Genomic DNA, 25,307 nt, shown 5'->3' on the forward strand with positions numbered 1-25,307 from the left:
TTTACTAGACAATGTATTCCAGGCTAGTGTTAAGTGAGCCCTAGGGTATATATAAGCATGTTTCCCATTTGGATAGTTTGGGTAAAAGTAAACTCTAGGATATTTATGGGAATTTAACAATGTATATGGAGTTTTCACTGGATTACCTTAATTGGGGGAACAGTTATACCCCAAACGGGGTAAACCCAAACAACTTTGCACCTGGGGCCAATTTCATAGAGCTGCTTAAGCAAAAATTTTGCTTAAGCACGAAAATAGCTCGCTTATTTTACACATGTTACTGGGCAAAATTTTATGCCATATACATTGCTCATGACTAGTATTTAGCTGTTGTTTACTTAGCATAACAATTGAGTGGAGTCTTGAGCGGTTATCTGATTTTACTAAGCAATGAATTTTTTGCTTAAGCAAAATTTTTTGCTTAAGCAGCTCTATGAAATTGGGCCCTGGAAATAAAAGCTTTAATAGCTCCTGGATGTTTTCTACATTACAATGCCTGACTGTAATAAATAACCACGAGGGACACTTTCCATACATGTACATGACCTTGCATGCATCCACATAACAGCAACTATAATACACTCCGCTGATATATTACAATATCAAATAATATTTAACTATCTGGGCAGTGATTTGTCTGGCAATAACATCAAGAGCAGGAACTGGGCTCATCAACGAGACAGTCTGGCCGATTGTTGCGTGTGGAAAGATTTTTGACTTCCGGTTTGATGTCTCAAAATAAATAATTGAAGTTGAATGTTTTGTTGTGGTATAGTGCTGTGGCCTTGACATAGTCCAAGTGAACTGGGACTTGCTATATACAATACATTTTATGATTGTTAAGTTGCAAGGTTGCAATATCCAATGTTGTCACGCTGCAATATACAACTCATGAATGCAAGGTTGCAAGGGTTGCCAAATCCATGGAGGCCTCATACTTCATGGAGGCAACGAAGGTGATTGCCTCCATGCAAAACTTGTTGCCGATGCTCACAAATAATAATACAAATATTTTATATATTTCTTTTTTTTCTTTTCACCCAACAAAAATCAAGAGAATAACCATCCAGATTGCGCTCAAGGACATTTGATTCTGGTCTTTTAAAAACAATTCTGAGCCTGGTTTCACAAAGAGTTAGGACTATATATCGAGTTACTATTCCTGACTTAGGACTAGACTAAGGTTTTTAATATCTACTCTGAGTTACTACATGTAGTCCTGTCTTAGGACTAGCTTGTTTATCATATCTGTTACGAGTTACTACATGTAGTCCTGTCTTAGGACTAGCTTGTTTATCATTTCTACTACGAGTTACTACATGTAGTCTTGACTTACCACTAGCTTGTTTTTCATATCTACTACGAGTTACTACATGTAGTCCTGTCTTAGGACTAGCTTAAGGGTTTTAATATCTACTAGGAGTTACTACATGTAGTCCTGACTTGGGACTAGCCTAAGGTTTTTAATATATACTAGGACTATTTCCACATGTAAGTTAGGACTAGTCCTAAGTTCTTTGTGAAATCGACCCCATGCCCTTTAAAAATTTTGAACAACGTTCTCTGCCGTCGATTTCACATAAGACTAATCTTACGACTTAGGACGAGTCCCAACCCTGCACTGTAGCATGCAGACCTTAAGATTACGAGACCTAACTCTTTGTGAAATCGACCCCTGTGGTCTTAAGCCCTGTGGTCTTGTGGATTTTTCGCCCCACGCTCAAGCCCTGTTGTTTTTCTTTTCCAGGGAGGACAGCCATATACCTGGTCATAGTGATCATCTTGTCCAGCCTTGGCTGCCTCACCCAGGCAATATTTCAAACCGTCCTGGCTGCTGATTCTCCTTATGGTCATGACTGGGAAGCATGTAAGTATTTGAGGGATGATACCCAAGCCGACATCCGTGTATATGGACTTTGATGGAGGTAACCCTCTGTCAGCCCAAGGAGTAGATGGCGAAAGCCCCCTGGAAGAAAAGTTGATTGAGCCCACACCTTGAAGTGGCCCTTCAGGTCTGTGTGTCTGGCAACTTGCATAAAAAAAAAAGAAAAAAAAAGAAGAAAAAAAAGAAGGTTTTTTAAAGTTGTAGGTTCGAATCCAAACCAAGTTACATGCCTGTGATTTTGTTTTCACAGGACTCAGGTAAAGTACTGAGTATACAGTGATAACACATATCAGTGTATGGGTTAGACCAAAACTCTTATTCTTTATCCCTGATGCAAGCTTAAAGGAACACGTTGCCTTGGATCAGTTCGAGTTGGTCTTTGACAAGCGTTTGTTATAAAATGCATGTGGTTAGAAAGATGTTTAAAAAGTAGAATACAATGATCCACACACATTTGTCTCGAAATTGCGTGGTTTTCCTTTTACTTTGCGAACTAACACGGTCGGCCATCCATTTAATGGCCGACTGTGTTTGTCAACGAGGTAAAAGGAAAACCACGCAATTTCGAGTGATACTTGTGTGGATCACTATATTCTACTATTAAAATATCTTTCTAATCATATGCATTTTATAACAAACGGTTACATGCGCTTTTCAAAGACCAACTCGACTGATCCAAGGCAACGTGTTCCTTAAACATACTTTGACAAAGTTTTTTTCTCCTTACCAATCCTGTGAATTGTCATTTTAAAATACATTTTGAGTTATGAGTTAGCTTTTTAAAAAAGCAAAACAATTCAAGACCGACATTCTACCTTTTTCTTCCTCAGGTAACGGAACGGAAGTTCTATGGAGACAGTTAGGGTATCAAAGGTGAGTGAATTTCATGGCAAGTCTCAACCTTCTTGCATGTGGATTCCTAACCATTCGTTTCAAATAGTGTTAGGGCCATGTCACACAAGTCAATTTACGGGCAACCAGTTTCAGGCAATCTTCATGAAGAAAGGGCATTCATATTTGAATGTTTTGGCTACTGCTTTTTTAGGTCGTGAGATGATGTTCAAAAGATTACTCTGTGCTACCAAAGTGGTCCTGTAGCATGCACTGCAGTTGGTTGCCTCCAAGTTGCCTGTAAATGTTGCCTCGTGTGACAAGACCCTAGCGGCAGTCTTCAACGAAGCCTGTGATCGATCCTTTCTAGGCGTGCATGTCATGCGCTTAAAGATATTCCATCTTCTGATTGTGATGTCTTTTTGTTTTTTCAAATAAAAAACCAATGTCTATCTATCCATCTGTCTAAACATGTGATCATTTTAGTTGTTAAGCGAAACAGCTATCTTTATCTCTTGATGATGTTGATTTTAATTTTAGTACATATTAAATATTATTTTATATATATATACATATACATATTACAGCTTTCTCCAGAAGACGATCAGAGCATACTGATCGAAATGTCGAGTTGAAAACCAACGGTTCTTTTCAGAATCACTCCAACTCATTAGAGATAGTCATTACATGGTGTTACCGCAAACTTTTCTATATTGATGTTGATTTTGTCTTTAAAATTAGATTGGACGAACTCTCGGCTGTATCACTCTGCCGCCTCATCCTTCCGGATGTGGTCCTCCTCATCGTCACCATCGTTGTATTCGTCGTCTGCAAGAAGCTCTGCGCTCCGCCCGCCCCGCCGCCGGAGGGAACCAACCCTCAAGAAGCCAGCGGTGGAAGCAGCAGCGTCGGCAGCGGAGTTGGGGTGGTCAAACGCCGAACGAAACAAAAGTCTGCGGTCGCTGAGGGGATCCAGTCCTTCATCGCTATGTTCCTGTGCGCTTTGGCCGCGGTCATCCTCCCATCGGCTACATCTGGATTCTACTTCATCACGTTTCTCATGGTCATCACTTGGTGGTCGCTCTACCAGTCGTGGGGTCGGAGGTTCTACCATGTCTGTATCGTTTGGCTGCTCTACAGCGGCGCTCACATCTTGGCGTTGTACCTCTACCAGTTTCCATTCTTTCAAGAAGCTGTTCCTTCAGATGGCTTCTATGCAAGGTTTGAATCATTTAGTTCTATTTGTATTTTTACTGTTACAGTTATACTACGCTGGCCCCATTTTTATAGGGCTGCTCAAGCAGAAAAACTAGCTAACCACGACAGAATGTATGCTTACCATAACTTGTTTTTGTAAGCCAGTGTCCGTTCGTTCAAGAAGCTGTCCCTCCAGATAGCTTCTATGCAAGGTTTGAACCATTTAGTTCTATTTTTACAGCTACTTGTTTTCTACTCTGGCCCAATTTTCATAGGGCTGCCTTGTAAGCATAAAAAGTAGCTAACCACGACAGAATCTGTGCTAACTAGAATTCCGCTCTGGTAAGCCAGTTTCCATTCTTTCAAGAAGCTGTTCCTTCAGATAGCTTTTATGCAATGTTTGAGCCATTTAGTTCTATATTTACAGCTACTCCTTTACTACCCTGGCCCAATTTTCATAGGGCTGCCTTATAAGCATAAAAAGTAGCTAACCACAACATAATCTGTGCTTACTAGAATTCCGCTCTGGTAAGCCAGTTTCCATTCTTTCAAGAAGCTGTTCCCTCAGATGGCTTCTATGCATGGTTTGAACCGTTAAATTCTATGCTTTACTGCTACCGGTTTACTTCCCTTGCCCGATTTTCATAGGGCTGCTTGGGCATAATACAGTAGCTAGCCACGGCAGAAACTATGCTTACCAGCTATATGAAATTGCACTCTGGGTCCAATGGCATAGGTCTGCCCACTGTGAAAGGCTGCGCTTACTGTGCATAGAAATATGGGCGTTACAGTGCGCCGATTGCAAACAATTTCACAGTAAGCAGAGCTGTGAAATTATAGGTAACTTAATGGGAACTCCTTTATTATAAGATGGTTGGATAGCTTGCTCTTCCCATACTGGATCTTACTAAGGGACTCAAAATATCAAACACCCTTTCTGCACCTGGTGTTTTTTTCCCCACTATTTGGCATCTCAATATTGTCTACAGTTTTTCCCACCTGTCATGGTTCATGCACACATAGTTATTGTTAATACGGACACGCTTCCAGTTTCTCCGTTGCCGTTTGCCCTAGAGAAACCTTTAAACAAGATTTTCATGACGCTTCCTTGAGCATTTGCAGCACTTATCGTCGGACCACTTTATTGCATTCTTAACAACCACCTGCGCTCCCTGGAGGGTGGGTAATTAGCACTGATAGATTACATGTAGAGTAAACCAATTATCGTACGTGGGATTTGAGGCAGTGCATGGTGAGGTATCAACATAAATTTGGTTTGTGGTAACACCAAGCGGATAGGAGCACCGAACTCAAGCTCTGTTGCTTCTGTTCAGCAGCCTGTGGGTCCGAATCCCGGTCGTGACATTTCAAGTGTCCGTGAGCAAGACATTTAACTATAACTGCTTCTCTCTACCGAGGGGTAAACGGGTACCTGTGAGGGCAGAGATGGTTCTCATGATCCGAGTAGCGCTTGTTAATGTTGCACAGACTGTTTACTCCCCAGGAAGCTGAGATGGTTTTAAGGAATGAATTAAGGCCCAGTGACCAGGGGTTACAATGTTGGAAGCGCTTTGAGATGCCCTTTCGGTGTGAAAACCACTATATAAAAACTGGTCATTACTATTACTTTTGTCTTATGTTACCATCACCATGTGCAGACAGTAGCCACATAATTATCGTCTCATTGGTTCAATACCCTCAGGATACAATGCTTAATGAACACTTAATTAAAAAAAGAATTTGCCGAAACTTAATTATTAAAGCGAAGTCAACCCATACATATAGTGTATCAATCATTCATTTTATGGAAGAAAATATTTAATATCAGAATCCTATGGAAATTAAAACCTTTGGAAAGCCAGTCTTGGGAATCACATAACACATCTCAGCTTCAATTCAACCACGAGAAGTAAATTACTTTTTCTTTATCCCCGATGCGATGCAAATTTCATCAATTAAAGTGTTACGGTACCCGTTGATAAAACAAAAGTTGAACACCAATTCTGTTTTTATATAGCGGGGTGTTATTATTCAGTTAGAACAAACAGTAACAGAGCCCAATTTCTTAGAGCTGCTTAGCACAATAATTTGCTTTGCATAAAGTTTCTTCCTTGATAAAAACAGGATTATCAACCAAATTTCCATTTGTTGCATATTGCTTGTTCGTATTCAGCTGTTGTTTGCTTATCCTGAAAATCATGTGGAAATTTGGTTGGTAATCCTGTTTTTATCAAGGAAGAAATTGTATGCTAAGCAAATTTTTTTTATGCTAAGCAGCTCTATGAAGCTGGGCCCTGGACTTGGTCAAGTGGTGAGTTTACTGGCCTGATGCTAAAATCACTGGCCTCAAGCCTGAGGTCCAGTGTAAAACTCGAGCCCTGTAATTGCCATAATTTCAACACTTCCTGAAATTTAGATGCCAGTCTCAGACTTTTTTAGCAGAGGTGAATCTTGTCTCTCAGGTTTTGTTCTAGCAGCCTTTCATGACAGAACATCTGTGTCTGTTCCTGAAATGAGAAAACAGCCTTAGCTGTTGAAAAGTGAAAACCAACAAAAAAGAACTACTGTATTAAAATGCAAAAAAAAAAAATAGAGATGACCTGGTGTAACTAGCCTGATGTTTGGACTCGGACACAGTCGTTCTCTTAGACAATAGAGATGGCCTGATGTTTGGACTCGGACAGAGTCGTTCTCTTAGACAATAGAGATGGCCTGGTGTAACTAGCCTGATGTAACTAGCCTGATGTTTGGACTCGGACAGAGTCGTTCTCTTAGACAATAGAGATGGCCTGATGTAACTAGCCTGATGTTTGGACTCGGACAGAGTCATTCTCTTAGAGTACAGGGAAAGCCTTTCAGAAAGACTTTACCTAGGGGCGAATTGTCACGCCATTAACTTTTTTTCATTTTTTTTTTAAATACATGAATCAAAATTATATTTAGCAGCTGGATCGAGAACAAACAAGAAAGTATTTTGTACATTAGCTGCTGGCTATGTGAGATACTGTCTAGTCTCTGAACTCGTTTTTGTCTTTTAGTTATTTATCACGAATGACAGACAGCCATTTTTCATTCAGCATTCAACTGTAAATTTTGCATCAAATCAAGCAACACATATAAAGCTTGCTTTTTACAACTTTTATTTTCCCCCTAAAAAAGCGTTTTTGGCAAATAAAAATTTGCCATAAAATTTGCCATAAAAAGGTCTGTGACACCAGTCTTGGTATTCCTGAGCTGCAAGTCCATTTCACGACTTTTCTTAACCATAAATTTGGCACAAAATCAAGCGACGCATATAAAGCTTTTTTATACATCTTTTATCTTCCACCTAAAAGAGTGTTTTGCAAATAATGGCAATAACAAGTTCGCAACACTAGTCTTTGTAGTCTTAAGCGTAAGTCCTTTTCATGACTGTGTAGGATTAATGGGCGTGCTGATCACCCCTGTGGTCAATCAAGCTTGACTTTGTGTAGTGTGGAGCTATTAGTCATGTGAGATGGCCCGCCAGTCTGTCTCCATGCATATGGCATATTCATATTTCGGTTTAAATTAAAGCTTAAAAGCCTAATGCACATTGTAAATGTAGAAGCTTAAGTTTGCCTTTTAGAGCTGCTCTATGCTTACATGTTGTTAGACTCGTGGGCAAGTCAGTAATGGTTTGTATTGTTGATGGTCGAGTTATGTTCAGGTCTCCGCTATTGAATACATGTACTGCTCTCGCAAGCACTGTTCTCGCGCGAAGCTGCTGGTTGCTGGCTTTTCCCCCAATTGAATGAGACTGCACAGCACGAGAGCAGTAGTCTCGCGGGGCCCAGCAGTCTTGCAAGAACCCAGGGAATTGCAGAGAGAGTCGGAACGCTATCACAGTGACAGACATTTGAGTCTACTTACATGAGGAAAGCATCCTTGCCCTTACAAGAACAAAATGGCAAGTCTGGTTGCTGGACTCGCCAGTCACTTACATGTACATGTATATGGCCTGCAGCGCTATGGACAAGAGTTCCTCTTGTTGAAGTACATGTAGGCTCTTAATTATACTTAGTGTCATTGTGTAATGGCGGTACATTTTGTTGTGCGTATGAAAACTATTATCGTAAATTTTGGCGGAATGTGAAAAATGCGATTACTTTTGTAAAGAGCTTGGTGTAGTGGTGTGTTGCCTCGCTTTCCATATCTGAGACCCAGATTAGAATCCTACAGGTCCACTATGTGGATTGGGTTTTCATGCCCTACCCGACTGCATGAGATTTCCCTGGAATAATTCTCTGGGGTTTTCCTCCCACCATATAAAACTGAAATTTCTTCATTGTCTTTTTTATCTCCTGGTTTGGCTCTTATACGCCTCTCTTAATTTGATGCATGGGGTACGTCACAATACTAACCCATAGCCAGGCTATGGGCGCAGCCGCTGCAAGTGGTGTGGGATGTGCACCCATAGCCTCATTTTGGGTCAGAATTATGACGTCAGGCAAAAATATTAAGAGAGGTGTATTAGAGCATTGAGAATCAGACCCAGGTCCAGATGTCGTGTTTGGAAGGATCAAACCCCCATTCCCTCTTCTCCCAACCCTGTCTGGAATGTTCTTTCTTTGCATTTCCCGCACATTATTGCTTGGACTTCATGGTGATTTTCCTTAAATTTGAGCCCTTCGACTTATTGGAGTGGTTACATTGATAGAGAGCATTTCAATTGAACCATGGGCACTTAAACTCTTTCTCCGTGATCTCACCCAAGAATTTGTCCAAGACGGATGAAGATTACATCCACTCTATGAAATGCATTGTATAAGAGATAAAAAGGTTTTCTCCACAAAGGGGCGGCATGAAACACTCGTTCATTTTCTTTTCAAAATCCGATTATTTTAATAGCATAACAACCTAAGGAATAAGTATTATTGCTTTCTGAAGGTTATTTGTTTTAAAATGAAAGCTTCCACGGAGTGGTAATTCCGTTACGGTTGATTTATTTTTTGGATTGGTTTAGAGCCTGGTTTCCATAGAGACATGACTCTTTTCTTCATAGACAATTAGACTCAGAGATGGCAAATATCGGATACCTTATTTGCATATTATTGATCGTATGCCAGAGTCAGGTTCTCCTCATGTACTCTGGATATTGTGTAATTTTTTTTTTTTTTTTATATATTTTTTTTATATATATAAATATGAAGCATCCTATATTTCAAATGTACTCTTTAAAATAAAGACTGAATTTAAATTTTCAGTTAATCATTTTAACCCACCCACAATATTAATAAAAAAAATTAAAAAATTTGAAATTTTTAACATTGACTATTCTGAATGTCCCCTATATCATTGATCAAGTATCGATTTATCTATTGATTACTCATATCTCGATAGGCTGTTTGGATTGAAGGCCATCATCGATGCGACCCAGTGCGACGAGCCTCGTGAAATCCTCATTGTTACCGGCCAGCGGTGGTTCTTCTACGTCAACCCCGGGGCCGTGCTGGTGTTCTATATCTACCTTGGCTTATTGATCCGGTGCTGGCTTGATGGACCCGTAAGTAGTCTTCTCTAATAAGGTCTTTGGTATCATAGCTACAGGTGCCTTTGATAATTTCTTAGAAAAGTGACTAAATGTATGACAGTCCCTAATTCTGAAAGTCTTGTAAAATTAAATGCAACTTACAAATTTTTACGAATTTGGTAACAAATATTTGGTAACAAAACTGTCCTTCATAATAACTTATGGATGTTACAAATGCCTGAATCCATTGAAATATTTGGTTACATGCCTGTTTGTGTCTTCGTGCACATGTACTCACAGAATGGGTGTGGGTGACGAGACACAGATACGGCTAAATGTCCCTATTTCTGACTTTGCTACATGTATGTTGGCAGGTCTGCAAATGTTTTGTGTTAAGTGTGTTTATCTGCCTTCTTTCAGAACCATATCGTCACGGTCAGTGTGCGCTTGTCCATGTACTGTGAAACTGAGTACAGTTATTGTCATGATAGCGAGTTCGAAATTGAAGTAGGTGGGGAAGCATCTGCCCGATGTGCATGTCGCTCGTGATCGAGACTGCGTTTTTATTTTTATTTTTATTTTCGAAATCAAATTAGTTTGAAATTCGAAATTCAAATTGATATCGAGTTCGGAGAATCCTAATTTCGGTAATGGAGGAGATAGGTGTGTCTGTGGTACGGAGATAACTTGACATGCTAGGATTCCATTTTCTTATAAAAAAATAAAAAAAGCAAAAAAAGAACATTCTAAAAGCTTCACATGGAACGTCCATGTCACTTTTTAAAGGGTTGTTCGGTATTAAGTTAATTAAAAAGCCACTGATCGATTTTAGTGTATTCAAAAATTTGACATGCTAGGATTTCATTTTCTTATAAAGAAAAGAAACAATGGTACTGTTAAACAACAGTGAGCATTCTGAAATCTGCAGATGGAATGTTCCATCCATTTTTTTAAAAGGTTGTTCAGTATTAAATACATCAAAAGCCACTGATGGATTTTGATGGGTTTAAAAAAAATTGACATGCTAGGATTTCATGTTCTGACGAAGAAAACTAAAAGTGCTACATGTAAAACAAAAGAGCACATTCGACAAAGCTAATGGAGAACGTTCCATGCACATTTTAAAGGAATTGCTCAGTTTTAATTTCATCAAAAGCCACTGATGGATTTTGATAGGTCATCAAAGGTGCCACACTACATAATCCATAAATACCACATATTACCCACATCCCCTATAGACCAATCAAAACAAAATTGGTAGCGCCCTCTATTGAAAATTAACAACTGCGGTGTTTTTTTTGTGCATAATCTAGACACTGAAGACACCACAGCAAATGGCGCGCAGTGCTCAACACTTGCGCGTCCGGTGCGCGCCTGTATTGGTAAATAAGAGCCAAGATCCAACTAGGCACCGGTGCATGTAGTTGCAAATAAAAACCGCATGTCCAGAAAGTTCTGTTGAATTTGTTTCTTCATCGTAATGATGCGTACTGAGTTTACTATTTGCATGTGTACTACTTGTTTTCTTGAGTTGCTCTAATTCACCGCTCTTACTCTTTTCATACAAGTACATATCCATTGTGGAAAAGGAAACATTTTAAGGTTACAGGTTCAAATCCCACTCTTAGTAATTTTATTCTTTGTTCAACCCAAAACTGAATTAATCTAGTACATTTTCATGTAGCTTGTTATTACTTGGTATTTGAATAAAAAGTCTTCAAGCTTTCACGTTCGCAAGCTTCCACACCTTGCGCTCACAAGCTTTCGCGCTTTGTGCTCATACTTCAGGGTTGTTTTTCCAAACAATCTTTCACATCCCTGTAGTTTAGAAAAAGAAATTTTTTGTATTGATTACTTTCATTTTCGAGTGGAAAAAATTCACAATTTTGATGATACAATTATCGATTTACACAAACAGCAGAGAAGACAAACATATATTAATGACATCGCAAATAGAAAGGTGAGTGGTCTCATTAAAAACAATTCCATCCGCCAATCAGCCGAAGCACGATATGTACATGTAGTTTATCATGGCCACAAAAAACCCATAATTTAACACACATTGCCCATTAAAAAAAGGTTGACTCACCATAAACCGTGGCTAATGCCCCGGTGTATTTTGGTTTTAATGAACTTGATTAACACTCAAATTTTCACTGGTTTTGAGAGGCAAATGATTAACCCACTAAAATGTGCACAATCTTAACTCCTAATTTGGTTCTAATTTCACCAATTATTCACAGTGTGCTGTACTAATCTAAGTTGATGTTTTTTCCTGTGGATTTATGTTTTGGACATCCAACAAAATACTTTTTTTACAATATTTTTTTTTTCTTTTTATTTAATTTTGTTTTTAAGTTGAGGTGAAAAAAACTTCAGTGATTCAATGAGCATATTTTCATCACTTGAACACCAAGAAGTAAAATATCATATAGCAGGGTTATCCCCATGCAGGGGTTTGAACATGTTGAATCTCACTTGAGGTGCCAGAGATTATTAACTGCCGCTCAAAGTGCCAGGGTTCAAACTCCAACCACGGTGGGCCGGGTTAAAATCCTGCCCAGGGTTGACTGGATTTGAATCCCAACCAAGGTGCGCAGTTTTAAATCCAAACCCTAGGTGCTGGTGTCTGTGTTTGAATAACCACCTTACGATGCTTGGGTTCGAATCCCAACCATGGCCATGGTGCCTTTAGGTTTATGTTTTTTTCTTCAGTTTTTTTTTCCCACATTAATTTGTGTAATGGTTAAACCAGAACTATTCTTTATCCCTGTTGTAACTAAACCATGTAAACTACATCAATTAAATTCTGCTATAAATCATCTCAAAGTATTAAACCAATGTTTAAAATTTGATGGGATTGTTTAGGTACAGGGTTGAAATGTGTATTGGAACCACACCCATCCATGACACTATTTGTGCTTTTAAGATCATTAATACAAGCATGGTTTATTATTAACATGATTGAGCTATATATAAAGTCTAGAAGCATTCATGCTTGGCCTGTATTCTGCAGGCATCATTAGCCAATAATGCATCCTGTGTGTCTGTGAAAATATCTAGGTAGTCTGTAAATCTTATACTGTCAGACACAGTGTCATGAAGTATAGATCATAGACACTTACATTGAGCCATAAAGCATGCTACCAGCATCTCAGTTCATTAGGCTAGGCTGGTCACTGGGTCAAGCAAAGATGCACATCTTGCAGAATAACTCGTGGTACCAGACTCACAAACTATTCAGAATACACTTAAATCCAAGGTCAATCCCGTACCTGCGGGTGCATATTAAAGGTCAAATGTGGTATATTTCCCCTATTGATATCTTTAGGAAGAATTGTCATAGTGCAATAATATTAGTTTGTTTTAAGTTATCACACAAGCGTAAGTGCCAGTTGTTCTATGCTAATTCATGTTCCAGTTTAATCAGCATGATTTTGATTTTGAACTACATGTAACCGTCTTATTTTGAAAGGTGATTGCTTTATAAATTGAAATGATGAATTTGCCCAAACATGGTTAATTTGACTTTCCTTACTTTTCCTCACATCGCATTATAATTGAATCTAATCCTTGTTTTTATGGTGCATTAACTCCAAACTCATATGCTTAGAAACTCTGATAGTTGGCAGTGGCATGCTTAACTTTTACAGCTGGAAAGCTGAGTAATGGTACCAATAAGCCAAAACCTAAAAACAACAGCAGGAACAACAACTACAAATGTGGAAAGAAACAATGATCACTGGTCTTCCTATTAACTATTTCTACAAATACAAACAAGAATTGTGAGTGGGTTCTTTTTAAAGTGCACCAACAGCTGCACCTCATCCCGTCTGAAGGACAAAATAATAATGGCTAAGTGTCTTGCTTAAAGGCAGTGGACACTATTGGTAATTACTCAAAATAATTATTAGCATAAAACCTTTCTTGATAACGAGTAATGGGGAGAGGTTGATAGTAGAAAACATTTTAAGAAACAGCTCCCTCTGAAGTGACACAGTTTTCGAGAAAGAAGTAATTTTCCACAAATTTGATTTCGAGACCTCAGATTTAGAATTTGAGGTATCGAAACCAAGCATCTGAAAGCACACAACTTCTGTGACCATGGTGCGACAAGGGTGTTTTTTCATTCATTAATATATCTCGCAACTATGACGACCGATTGAGCTCAAATTTTCACAGGTTTGTTATTTTATGCATATGTTGAAGACTAGTCTTTGACAATAACCAATAGTGTCCAGTGTCTTTAAGAACAATAGTGTCAAGACCAGGACTGGAATTCACACTCTGCTGGTTAGAAACACCAGGGCTTGCCTGAGCTTGAGTCCAGTAGTACACTATATAATAACCACTCAGCCATGACACACCACAAGTATATAGAAGCCTTGGATTTGTTCAATCAAGGATTACAAAAACTCATTATAATAATGGGACCCTGAAGAATATCAATGTAGAGTCATTATGGTTAACTTGATGTTCACATGCAGTTGGATGCAGTGCCTACATGGTTATTATACATGCAAACCTGTACTATGTACAATGTCCTATTCAGCTACTGTAATTGAGTTCAGTTGGCATCATTGATACTTGTAAGGCTAAACAGCTTGTTTCAATGTTGTAATTGAACATGAGTATGAAGTCCATTGCTGCTTAAAGCCATTGGACACTTTCGGTGCAGAATTTTGTTTGAAATAACGTACAGGGTTTACAGAAGGTAATGGTGATAGACTTCTCTTGAAATATTGAGAAAACATTACTTTTTGAGAAAACATTAAAAGCTTTGAAGCCATTGGACACTTTTGGTAAACAGAGGTTGATGGTATACAACACTGTGAGAAACGGCTCCCTTTGAAGTGCCATAGTTTTTGAGAAAGAAGTAATTTTCCATGAATTTGATTTCGAGACCTCAAGTTTAGAACTTGGGGTCTCAAAATCAACCATCTAAACGCACACAACTTCATGTGATGACAAGGGTGTTTTTTTCTTTCATTATTATCTCCCAAGTTCGATGACTGATTTTCATAGGTTTGTTATTTAATGCATATGTTGAGACACACCAACTGTGAAGGCTACATGTAGTCTTTGACAATTACCAATAGTGTCCACTGCCTTTAAGCACAAGTAGCTAAGCACAGCAACATTATGCTTACCAGATTATTTACCAACCAAACTACCATGTCACATGTACAATATATATGACTGCTCCTTTCTGCTAAAGCAACAAATTGTGAAGCAATATTTTTTGCTTTGCAGCTCTATCAAATTGGGCCCAGGTGCCTCGTTCTGGTAAGGGACAAGGCAGTTTTTTCATCAAGTGTATCAGGTTGGGCTAGTGGTTTCTTTCCCTGCCTTCAATTTTTACCTATGTTGACCCCCTTGTGTGTGATAAACCATGAAGTAACAAACAAGGGAAAATCGTGAAAAAAACCTGCTCATTTTTACGTTGTTAACACATTGTCCTTAATTCTACAATGTAATATGACTTCAATTCAATGGGAAATGTTTCACAGAAGAAAAATGTTTCTAGCATGAACATCATAATGGGTATAAGCTTTCACAAAAGTTTCAGGCTGAAAATTTAACAATGGTGTTTTTTATCCATACAAATTCTTAAAAAAACCAAAAACCTGTTAATTTTTTTTCTTTTCTTCCAAAGAATGAAACACCTGCCCTAACATACGTATTGCGCATTCATACAAGTTGTTTTCTGTTTCCTATTATAGAATACATGTACAAGCTTTGTTTACATCACACAGTTGTGTTTTGTATGGAGAGTGTGTTTGGAAGACCGTCTTCCAAATACTCTGTGTCATATTGATCGATAGCAATTTATGCCCCAGAAGCGTGATGCCCCTCATCATTTCAATGCATACATTTGCATAAATTATGCAGTCAAGTACATATATTGCGTCTCTTTTGGAATCCGGTGCATGTTTCCCTTTGTCCTACAATCTAGACTGCTTTAAGAGGAATATCAATTCCTACATTCAGTTCCTCAGAGTTATTTTAATCTGAATTATTTTTTGTTTGTAGCCCCTTACTAAAAGTGGCTTTTAGCCCTGTTTGGGCCAAACTTGCATTAACAAAATAAATGACAGATCTATTTTTTGAACCTTGGGAAAATAAAAACGTGGTAAACAAAGAGTAATAATTAAATGTGCAAATTTTAATTTTTTATTAGTGAGTAAAAATCCCCAAACAGTACTCCCAGTGGCATACAAACAAGACAGGAAGTACCCTCAGCGGACACTAAAGGTTTGGAATATATATTTTTCAATATTGAATTGTGTTTTGTTTCAGGAACATGAGGTTGTTAGGAAGCAAAAGAAAGCCAAGCGACATGGAGAGAAGGAGGTATGAGTTTATCTAAGATAGTTAAATCCCAGGGTTTACCCCTAACTTTGTTAGTGACTGTGGTCAGCAGGAACAAATTTCATAGAGTTGCTTAAGTGGAAAACATTGCTGAGCAAACTGTCTGCTAAGCAGTAAAAGCAGGATACCAGTCACAAATTGTACATGTGACCTTATAGTTTGGCTGGTAACCTTATTCTGGTAAGCATAATTTTGTTGGGCTAAGCCCCATTTATTGTGCTTAATCAGCTCTATGAAACTGGGCCCAGCTAGCTTGTCATTTCACTTGTTCATCAGCTTATTTCGCTGGACAATAATTCACGATAACCCCTTTGGAGACCATGGCGACTTTTACCAAAATGGCCATAGTTGTTAGAAGTGGTTTGCACCAAAATGCCTGTAGCAACCACAAGCAGCTTATGCCAAAATTACTTCATTGTATACTGGCCACAAAAGGTCGCAAGGTTTGACCTACATCCATTATAGGTCAAAGCAAAGGTCATGTCAAAATATAAAGTTTTCCAGTGTAGTATGTTAACAAAGTATCAAAGTTTCTAAACACGTAACATTTTTACTGACAAAATTTGATTGCAGAAATGAGCAATAATTAGCAATGTCTTGGCTTTTTGTGATGACTACACAGAAATAGATGGTCTATAAAGGGTTAAATACGGATGCTTTCCAATATTTAGCTTGTAAAGCTTGACTGGTCCTCGGGCGTTCTGGCTGGTGGTTGGCCAGCGGACAACTGTAGATCAGTGCTTGGTAATAAACCAGCAATTTGAAAGCTATGAAGTTTTTAGTGTAACAAAATTCTATCAAGAAAAAAAGAGTTATCTTTATAAATGTCAAGATAATATAATAACAAAAATAAAAATAAAATCTTTTGTTCTCAAAATAGAAAATCAAAAATATTTCACTTCTACAAGCTATCTGCTAAAAAGACAAAATGCAATCTAATTAATTGCATATTAATGTTAATATTAATAAATATAAATTGCAATGTAAAAGAAGTTAACCAGCTTTAGCATTGACCTCTCAAGTTAATGAGGCTTTAACTTGGGTTGAATAATGTGTTGGCTTAATCCAAGTTAAACACTTATAACCACACTGGTTTTTATGATCCATGCATCAACCATGTTTATTTTTGACATCCATAATGTTTCTAACTCCATCTGTTTTTGTGTTAAGATACTCTTTTAGTTCCAGTAAAAACAAAACTACACTGTTTTTAAGATTTGAAACTTTTCTTGGTGCAGAGTATAATCAGGTGAGGTTTGTCGTAGCACTATGTGTAAATCTCTTTTGAGTTTGAGTAGTGTTGGTATAAGCCTTTTTGAGGTATGGCAGACACAATGCCACAACACTGTATAAAGTTGTGGTAAATTTGTGCGTATTGACCATAGAAATAGAACGTATGTTATTCAGTGAAGTGCGCATTTTAGGCGACGCGGCGTTTACACGTAAACCTAATGACCACCAACATGGTGAGTGTGGCATCAGTCGCGGCGTCTGACGCGCGCGTATTACGTCCGCCATACCTCAAAAAAGGCTTTTAAAAGGACCAGTGGTTAACAACTCAGTTTGTTTATGGTGCTACCACAAAACTTACCTGATGACACTCTATCACCAAAAAAAGTCCACAAAGTTTTAACATTGTGACACTTACTGTGTGTTTTACATAACCTTTTCTTTTCCGCAAAGTTTTTAAGGTCAGTTCTTTTCTACCATTGCTCTATGGCTCCGGCCATAGAATAAAAACAGAGAATGAGAACCTTGCCGCCGTTTCTGTCGAATATGGAGCACAAAAATAGTGTACCCTTGATATATGCCTCAACTGCCGAAATGCGTTCAGTTACCATCGCTGTAACTGTGTACAATGTATAACAGTAATTATGCAGTACATGTACACACAGCTTGGTGTTTGCGCTGGACAGAGGCATATCAAAGCTTTGTACTTCACATAGAAAACACCCAATATTTCAGGTGTGCTATTTTGAGGCGCTGTTAACCATTGACTTGGGCGAATAAAGGGTTTTTCCAAGGGTATACAAGTTTTCACCATAAGAAATGAAGCAGTTAAGCCCAGTGAGATTTGACCTCACATTTCTGTTTTCGCAGCAAGTGTTTCGCATAAGTTGAACACAGTTTAACTGTTGGGAATCATTAATTGCGAACTTGTGACATACAAAATCGCAGGAATGATGAACCGGGCTTAATACAGGTGTTCTAAGATGTCAACGTTCTCTGTTTTAACTAATTCTGTGGTTCCTACTTTGTTCCAAACCCACGTTTTACCCCTCAAAATTCCTTCTTTTTCCTTTTCCTTACCCCTTTCATAACATTCCTACCATCCTTCTTGAATCCTTGGTCCTCATTCCTTTTCTTCTAATCTTCGAGTTCATATGTTCATTATCTCATTATACATAATTTCTGTCTTATAATTATCACTTTAAGGTTTCACCACAGAAACAGGTTTGTGCTTTCAGGATTTTTCCCCTACATTCACTCCCACCACCCTATCAAACAATGTGGAAAAAACTTATGTTTGCATGTGTCTCTATCTTTTAAAAAGCGCTAATGTAAAGAGGTGTTTTCTTTTTGTGGCAGGTAAAAGATTTGCAGCAAGGTTAAAGTATGATTAGAAAAAAATGTACAGGGTCCAAAGAGCTAAAACAGTGCCATCAGCCAATTTTGTGAACAAAGATTTCTTGGGCAGGAAAAGACCATAACACTCGCTTGGGAAACATCAGAGATCCTAATTTGCATTTTGATCGGAAAGTTTCCTTGTCCTGGAAAACAAAATGGCGCTGGGATCTTGGTCTTTCTTTTTTCGTTTTCGAACTGAGGGAAACCAGATGTCAATCTGACTAGACCGAATTCAACCTTATTGAGCTATGTCAGCCATGACGTAGGATCGCTGCATACTAGCTTGTGGATTTTTATTTTCATTTAAAAAAAAAATTTAAGCAAAAAATATTGCAACATTTTTGTGTTTACGCAAGGATGATCTTGGTTCAATGAACAGCCATGTTGTTCATGATGAGCGTTCCCAGTGATGTACTACCTTGCCGCGCACTTTTTGCCTCAGACTCTAACCACCAGAAAGTTGTTAGATCTTTTGTAGCAAATACAATACCAAGCTTTGGAATGGTTCATTCCTTTTTGGGGAACCATGCCGTACCTCCTCGAAATACTTTGAACACCTTCAAGTTATCGAAAGCTTTGTATAGAAGTTCTTAATTACTTGAAACAGGATTCTTAATGCAGTGTGTTTTTAATCCATGTTTTTAGGTAAATGAAATTGTGTCGTGAAATACTGTTTGCAAACCAAGTGATTGCTGTGTGTAGCTTTAATGAACAGCCACGATATCTCATAATGATTTTATTATGATTTATAAATATGATTTCTTCACATCAATTTTGACAGTCGGAATAAAAAGTATCACTTTATTTTGCACTCCCCTCCAAAACCTGCAGTCATCCCCAAAAGCAAGTATTTCTTCATTTTAAATTTATTACTTTTTTTGTTTATATTATTATAATTTTTTTTTAAAGCATTGTGATTTTCTTGCAGTGTGCATGTGCCTGTCTTGTATTTCCCCTACTGCTATTTGTTGGAATGACTTCTTGTATTTTGTCTGTATTTTCTTGCAAGACTCTTTGACAGTTTTGGAAGAGATTGTGTACGTCACATCAAATGCCTTCCAAGCTCATATTCCCACCTTCCATCTTTTTAATATTAAAAGGTCAACTTGGATGAAATTTACATTGTTGGGTTTCTTTTATAAATGAGCGGTCAAACTTCATAAAAATGGTTTCATAATTGAAATTTTAAAAACCAAATTAAATCACTATCATGATGTCCACAGATTTACATTAAACTTACACCGTTTGAAGATGATAATAGTAGAAAGCGTACCTTAAAATGTTAGTTGCTGAGGTGCTGTAGTTTTTGAGAAATGAGTAAAACAATTTCATGAAAATACGTTTTTACATGCTAAAGTAATTTTTCGCCTATCACTGAGACAAAAATTATTTTCATTACATTGTTTTACTCATTTCTAAAAAACTACAGCACCTCAGCAAGTAATATTTTCAGGGAAGCTTTCCACTATCATTATCTTTGAAATGTTTAGTTTTAATGTCAATCTGTGGACATTGTGTTTTTTGCCCTACAAAAAGTACAAAGACACTTTAACGAAAAAAAACAAAAAACCAGCACTGTTTTGTTGCTGGTTTTCAGAGGCATTGTAACTTCATAACAGTGTTGATTTAACATTCATTTGCTGGGAACTATGCAGGGTACCGCCCAGCGGTCAAAAGTACTGGTTCAAAAATCAAAAGGGGGGAGGGGGCTAATTATGTAGACAATATTACAGAAGAAACTTTACGTTTTTGACCAAATAATAACACAAGACAAACTAGAATCAATAAAATTTCTTTGAGTAATTTTGTTTAAGTCGATCTCTAAAAGTTTAATGCATTTTTCATCTTTCGTATCTTCTTTTTCATTCTTTTCACATTTTCTTGCTCGTTAATATTTTCCCTTGCCTGTGGCATCTTGTAAATTGGGCATCGTCTCTTCTGTTTTTCACTAAAACTCTAAATTTTTTCTCCATATTCTCAATTTTTAAGAGTACCAATGATGTACGTGCTCTAGTTTTTGCACTGTTTAAAATTTCAAATGTGTATTCTCCTCGAGAAATTTTGATGCCTGTAAACTCTATTGTCCCTCAATCTAAATTCTGCTAATGCATTTTTGTTTGCAATTTGTCGACTGTATTTGTTCATTTATTTAATCTTTGTGTAAAATATGTAAAGTGTGACACTTTTTGAAAACACTGCTTTGGCATAGGTTCCCGCTTATACTCGGCTTATGCTATGGCTTAGGCTCCAGCATAGGCTCTGGCTTATGCTCTGGCTTATGCTCTGGCTTATGCTCTGGTTTATGCTCTGGCTAAGGCTTCAGCTTATGATATGGCTAAGACTCTGGCTTAGGCTTCAGCTTATGCTCTGGCTTAGGCTTCCACGTTGGCTTACGCTCTGGCTTGGTCTCCGGCTTATGCTCTGGCTGAGACTTTGGGTTGGTTTGTGACTATGGCCCTTTTCAGAACCACGGCTTTGGCTTTGGATTCGGCTTAGGGCCCCTCTCGTCTGAAGCCCTCAGGCCATACATAAAGCATGCGCAATTTGTCAAAACAACTATGGGGCCATGCTAGCCTGAGCCGAGTCTGGAGCCGAAGCCGTGGCTTCAAAAAGGGCCTTAGCCTCAGACCTAGGCTCCATCTTTTGCCCTGGCTTAGGCTATGGCTTAGGCTATGGCTTAAGTTCTGTCTTGAGCTCCATTTTAGGCTCCAACTTACCGGGGTCTGTCAGTTACAGTAATAGTGTGCACTTTGAAACAGGCAAGACAGAGCCTCAGCCAGATCTTAAGCCAAAAGAGCCTCAGCCAGATCTTAAGCCAAAAGCTGTTGTTTTAAAAAGGCTCCATGACTGTGTCTATATTGAACTAGGCTTTTGCTGTGGCTTCATCATGTAGCCAGCAATATAAATGCATAGGTCAATTTGATTTCATCAGCCGCAGCGGTAGCTGCTTCTGACAGCTACATGTAACTAACCCTAAAGGTATGACACATTATGTGTGACAATCATTCTCATTTCTGAAAATCAAAGTAGTCTTCAAGTCCCTGACAACAGCATACTATTATCTCCAAGCAAACTTGAATCCATTTAAAGGAATTGATTGATAGTGTCTGTGCGTTTTAAAAACCAAACATATAATGCGTCATACCTTCGTGAGCTTCGCATTTCGGAGGTATCTCCAAGCAGAACGTATGTAATTGTACTTTCATTGTGCTAATATGATAACATCACATAACAGGAACTGGATTCTTAGGTTTGCTCCATGCCAAATAAGGACACTCCCCGGATAGCGAACTGCTGAAGTAACATTAAAGGGTGTATGTAACTTTTGTAGGACAAAAAACACAATGTCCACAGATTTACACTAAACTTACACAGTTTGAAGATAATGATAGTAGAAAGCTTCCCTGAAATTTTTACGTGCTGAGGTGCTGTAGTTTTTGAGAAATGAGTAAAACAATATCATGAAATGATTTTAATCATTTAAAAATGTATTTTCATGACATTGTTATACTCATTTCTCAAAAACTACAGCACCTCAGTTGGTAATATTTGAAGGTAAGCTTTCCACTATCATTATCTTTAAACCCTGTAAGTTTAATGTAAATCTATGGACATTTTGAAAAAGTGCCCAAATCCTTTAAAAGTGAAGATGACCAAAACATCAGCCTTGAAATCGATGTTCAAGTCCTGCTACAGTAAACTTGTCTTTGTTCAATCCAGGAATCTGAAAGTAATCCAATTGAATAATCCATCCACTAAATAACGTTTATCAATTATAACTCAACATAAAGTTTATCAGTTTGAACTCAAATTAACATTTTACAATCAAATTGAATGCAAAAATAACGCAAACAAATATCAATCAATTTGATTATTTTCTTCGTCGTTCAGCGCCTCATGGATGAGAGTGGCCCATCCTACCAATCAATGGACCCCACCTCCTCACCGGAGGCTGGAGCTAGTGGCAGCGCATCAGAAGGAGAGGCGGGTCTGGAGAGACAGACATCCCACGTCGGATCCACCAAGAGCGAAGAGGAAGGCAGACATAAGATGTCACCGTTTGCCACGGTGGTCGCTTACATCACCAAACAGTGCTACATCGCCGCTCTCATCCTGATGATGGTAAGGAATTGTTCAAAGTTGTCGGCATTTTGAAGGTTCTCCAGGGAGTACTCTTTTTTTTAAGACCTCTTACCTCTTACCTCTCACTCCCTCTTAACAAAACAACAACTTAATGCTCACAAAGTTGCTGTTTTAAGGGTGGAAATGTCAGTCAAACTTATTCAAAGTGTCGCACTGAATTAAAAACGAAATGCATCACCAAACAGTGCTCCATCGCTGCTCTCATCCTGATGATGGTAAGGAATCGTCAACAGTTTATAAGGCTCGTTTAAGGTTCTCCAGGGAGTACTGTCTTTTACGACCACTTCCTCTCAAAAAAAACCCCAAAAAACTGAATACTCGCAAAGTTGCCGTTTTAAGGGTTGAAATTTCAGTCAATAAACTTATTGAAAGTGTCACGCTTAAGTACCTTGTACATACAAAATGCCTCACCAAACAGTACTATATCGCTGCTCTCGTCCTGATGATGATAAGGAATCGTCAACAGTTTATAAGCTCGTGTAAGGTTTTCCAGGGAGTCCTGTCTTTTACGACCACTTCCTCTTAAAAAAAACACAAAAAAACTTAATACTCACAAAGTTGCTACTTTAAGAGTGAAAATGTCTGTCAAACTTACTGAAAGTGTCGCGCTGAATTACAAACAAAATGCCTCCCCAAACAGTGCTACAGCGCTGCTCTCATCATGACGATGGTAAGGGACCGTTTAAAGTTGTGTAGCGTTTTGACAGTTCTTCAGGGAGTCCTCTCTTTAAAGGACCACGTTGCCTTGGATCGGACGAGTTGGTCTTGGAAAAAGCGTTTGTAACCGTTTGTTATAAAATGCATATGATTAGAAAGATGTTGTAAAAGTATAATACAATTAACACACAAGTATCACTAAAAATTTTTGACTCCCATAAATGGCCGACCGTGTTAGTCGACGAGGTAAAACGAAAACCACGCAATTTCGTGGCATATTTGTGTAGATCATTGTATTCTACTTTTACAACATCTTTCTAACCATATCGATTTTATAACAAACTGTTACAGAACGCTTTTCAATGACCAACTCGACCGATCCAAGGCAACGTGTTCCTTTAAAGACCACTTCCTCTGAAAAATAAAAAAGAAAATGCTCCCAAAGTTGCTTCTTTTAAGGGTGAAAATGTCTGTCAAACTTTACTGAAAATGTCCTGCTGAATACAAACAAAATGATGGCATACTAGATGTTAAATTTGCATCGGGGATAAAGAGTATTCATTTTGGTTTTATCCATTCACATCGATGTGTGTTATTAGCACTAAATACTCGGTACTTTCCCGAGATCTATGAAAACAACCTACAGGCATATTACTTGGGAGGGACTCGAACCCACGACCTTTACGTTAGTTAATGTAAATTCCACCGAAGAATTCTCAAATGATTGCCATTGAGAAAGTTTTTTTGTTGTGATGTTTATGCACCTCGGTCAGCCCCACGTTACTCTTTCCACAATCAGGGTACTTTGGGCTCACCTAGGTGAGCCCCGATATAAGATCAAAGTTATTCAAAGATAATTGAATGCACACTCAATATCTCTGATCTAACCCTCTTAGGTTGGAGTTTTACATATCACAGCTGGCTGACCTTTGTCTTTGGCATTTAATGAGTACTAGGTTTTAGTTAATAAATACTTCTTTTTCAGCTCTATCAATCCCGTATTATCCCCTTCGATATCTCTCATCTAACCCTCCTAGGTTTGGAGTATCACATACCATAGCTGGCTGACCTTCGTCCTCCTTCTCTGGGCCATCATCATCTGGATCATCCCGGCATCCACCACGCGCACCAGGACCTTCTACTGCTCTCCGTTGCTGGTGCTGTACTGCGAGGCTCTCCTGCTCATCCAGTTCGTCTACGGTCTGGAGCTGAACGACACCGAGCTGCCGTCCGAGACCAAGGACGGAATCAATCTGACGGAGATCGGCCTGATGAAGTTCACTGACCCCTGTATTCCACTCGGTCTTCAGGTCAGTGCAGAAAGAGTATACAATAATACTTGAATAGATGGAAATTTGCATCAGGGATAAAGAATAATAGTTTTGGTTTTACATGCTTACACATAGGCCATCGGCTCGCTATTAACGAAAATGGGAACATCATTTTTAAGTTAGTTGAATTCAAGTGACCGGTGCAGGACGCCGGCCACAAGCTCTTTCGTAAGTGCAGAATTCGGCGGTAAGCAGAGCCACGAACGTGTGCCCTGTGCTTAACTTATCACATTCTGTTTATTACTTGTAATTGTATATTAATTTCTGCTGTTAATTTTTTGTTCAGCTTGTGTACACCCTGATGCTGTGGCTGACTCTTCGTCAGTTCCTGAGAGAGAAGCGTCTGACCAAGATGAACGTCAACTCGGACGGTATCATCCTGCAGCCCTTCGGAATGATCTTTTCTGATCCAGATGAAGAGATGACGGGTAAGGGAGGACCTCATAATCTAACATTGGGTAATACCTTGTTGTCCTGCGACGTACAATGAGGTATTGAGCTGAAGGTATCACTTGTCTTCATGTCAATGCACTCAGCTGTTCATGACTGAACACAAGCTGAGCCCAATTTCATGGCTCTGCTTGCCGTAAGCACACGATCGGCGCTTACGAAAGCAGGGAATGTTGTGCTTTCACATGTTTTGGCTTCTGTGCATGCGTACTCAACGTTCTAGGCATTCTACGCTTACAAGGCTAGCGCAGAAATTCTTGCACGGTGCTTGCACGGAAGCGAGGAATCGTGACCGTGGAGCAGAATTCGGCGATAAGCAGAG

At 38.6% G+C, this 25,307-nt stretch overlaps 1 protein-coding gene across 1 annotated transcript in view; it reads left to right on the forward strand.

The window, feature by feature from the left end:
- The window catches only part of LOC117288989 (piezo-type mechanosensitive ion channel component 2-like), an 81,758-nt gene that overhangs the window by 16,498 nt on the left and 39,953 nt on the right, over positions 1-25,307 (forward strand). The window contains exons 3-12 of the mRNA XM_033769867.1: positions 1,748-1,867; positions 2,716-2,758; positions 3,458-3,937; positions 9,275-9,437; positions 11,323-11,364; positions 15,705-15,758; positions 18,213-18,230; positions 22,296-22,526; positions 24,242-24,514; positions 24,822-24,963. Coding sequence (XP_033625758.1) covers positions 1,748-1,867; positions 2,716-2,758; positions 3,458-3,937; positions 9,275-9,437; positions 11,323-11,364; positions 15,705-15,758; positions 18,213-18,230; positions 22,296-22,526; positions 24,242-24,514; positions 24,822-24,963 — 1,566 coding nt within the window. The remainder of the gene's footprint in view (positions 1-1,747; positions 1,868-2,715; positions 2,759-3,457; positions 3,938-9,274; positions 9,438-11,322; positions 11,365-15,704; positions 15,759-18,212; positions 18,231-22,295; positions 22,527-24,241; positions 24,515-24,821; positions 24,964-25,307) is intronic.

The sequence above is a fragment of the Asterias rubens genome, chromosome 4, assembly GCF_902459465.1.
Source record: "Asterias rubens chromosome 4, eAstRub1.3, whole genome shotgun sequence".
NCBI lineage: Eukaryota > Metazoa > Echinodermata > Asteroidea > Forcipulatida > Asteriidae > Asterias > Asterias rubens.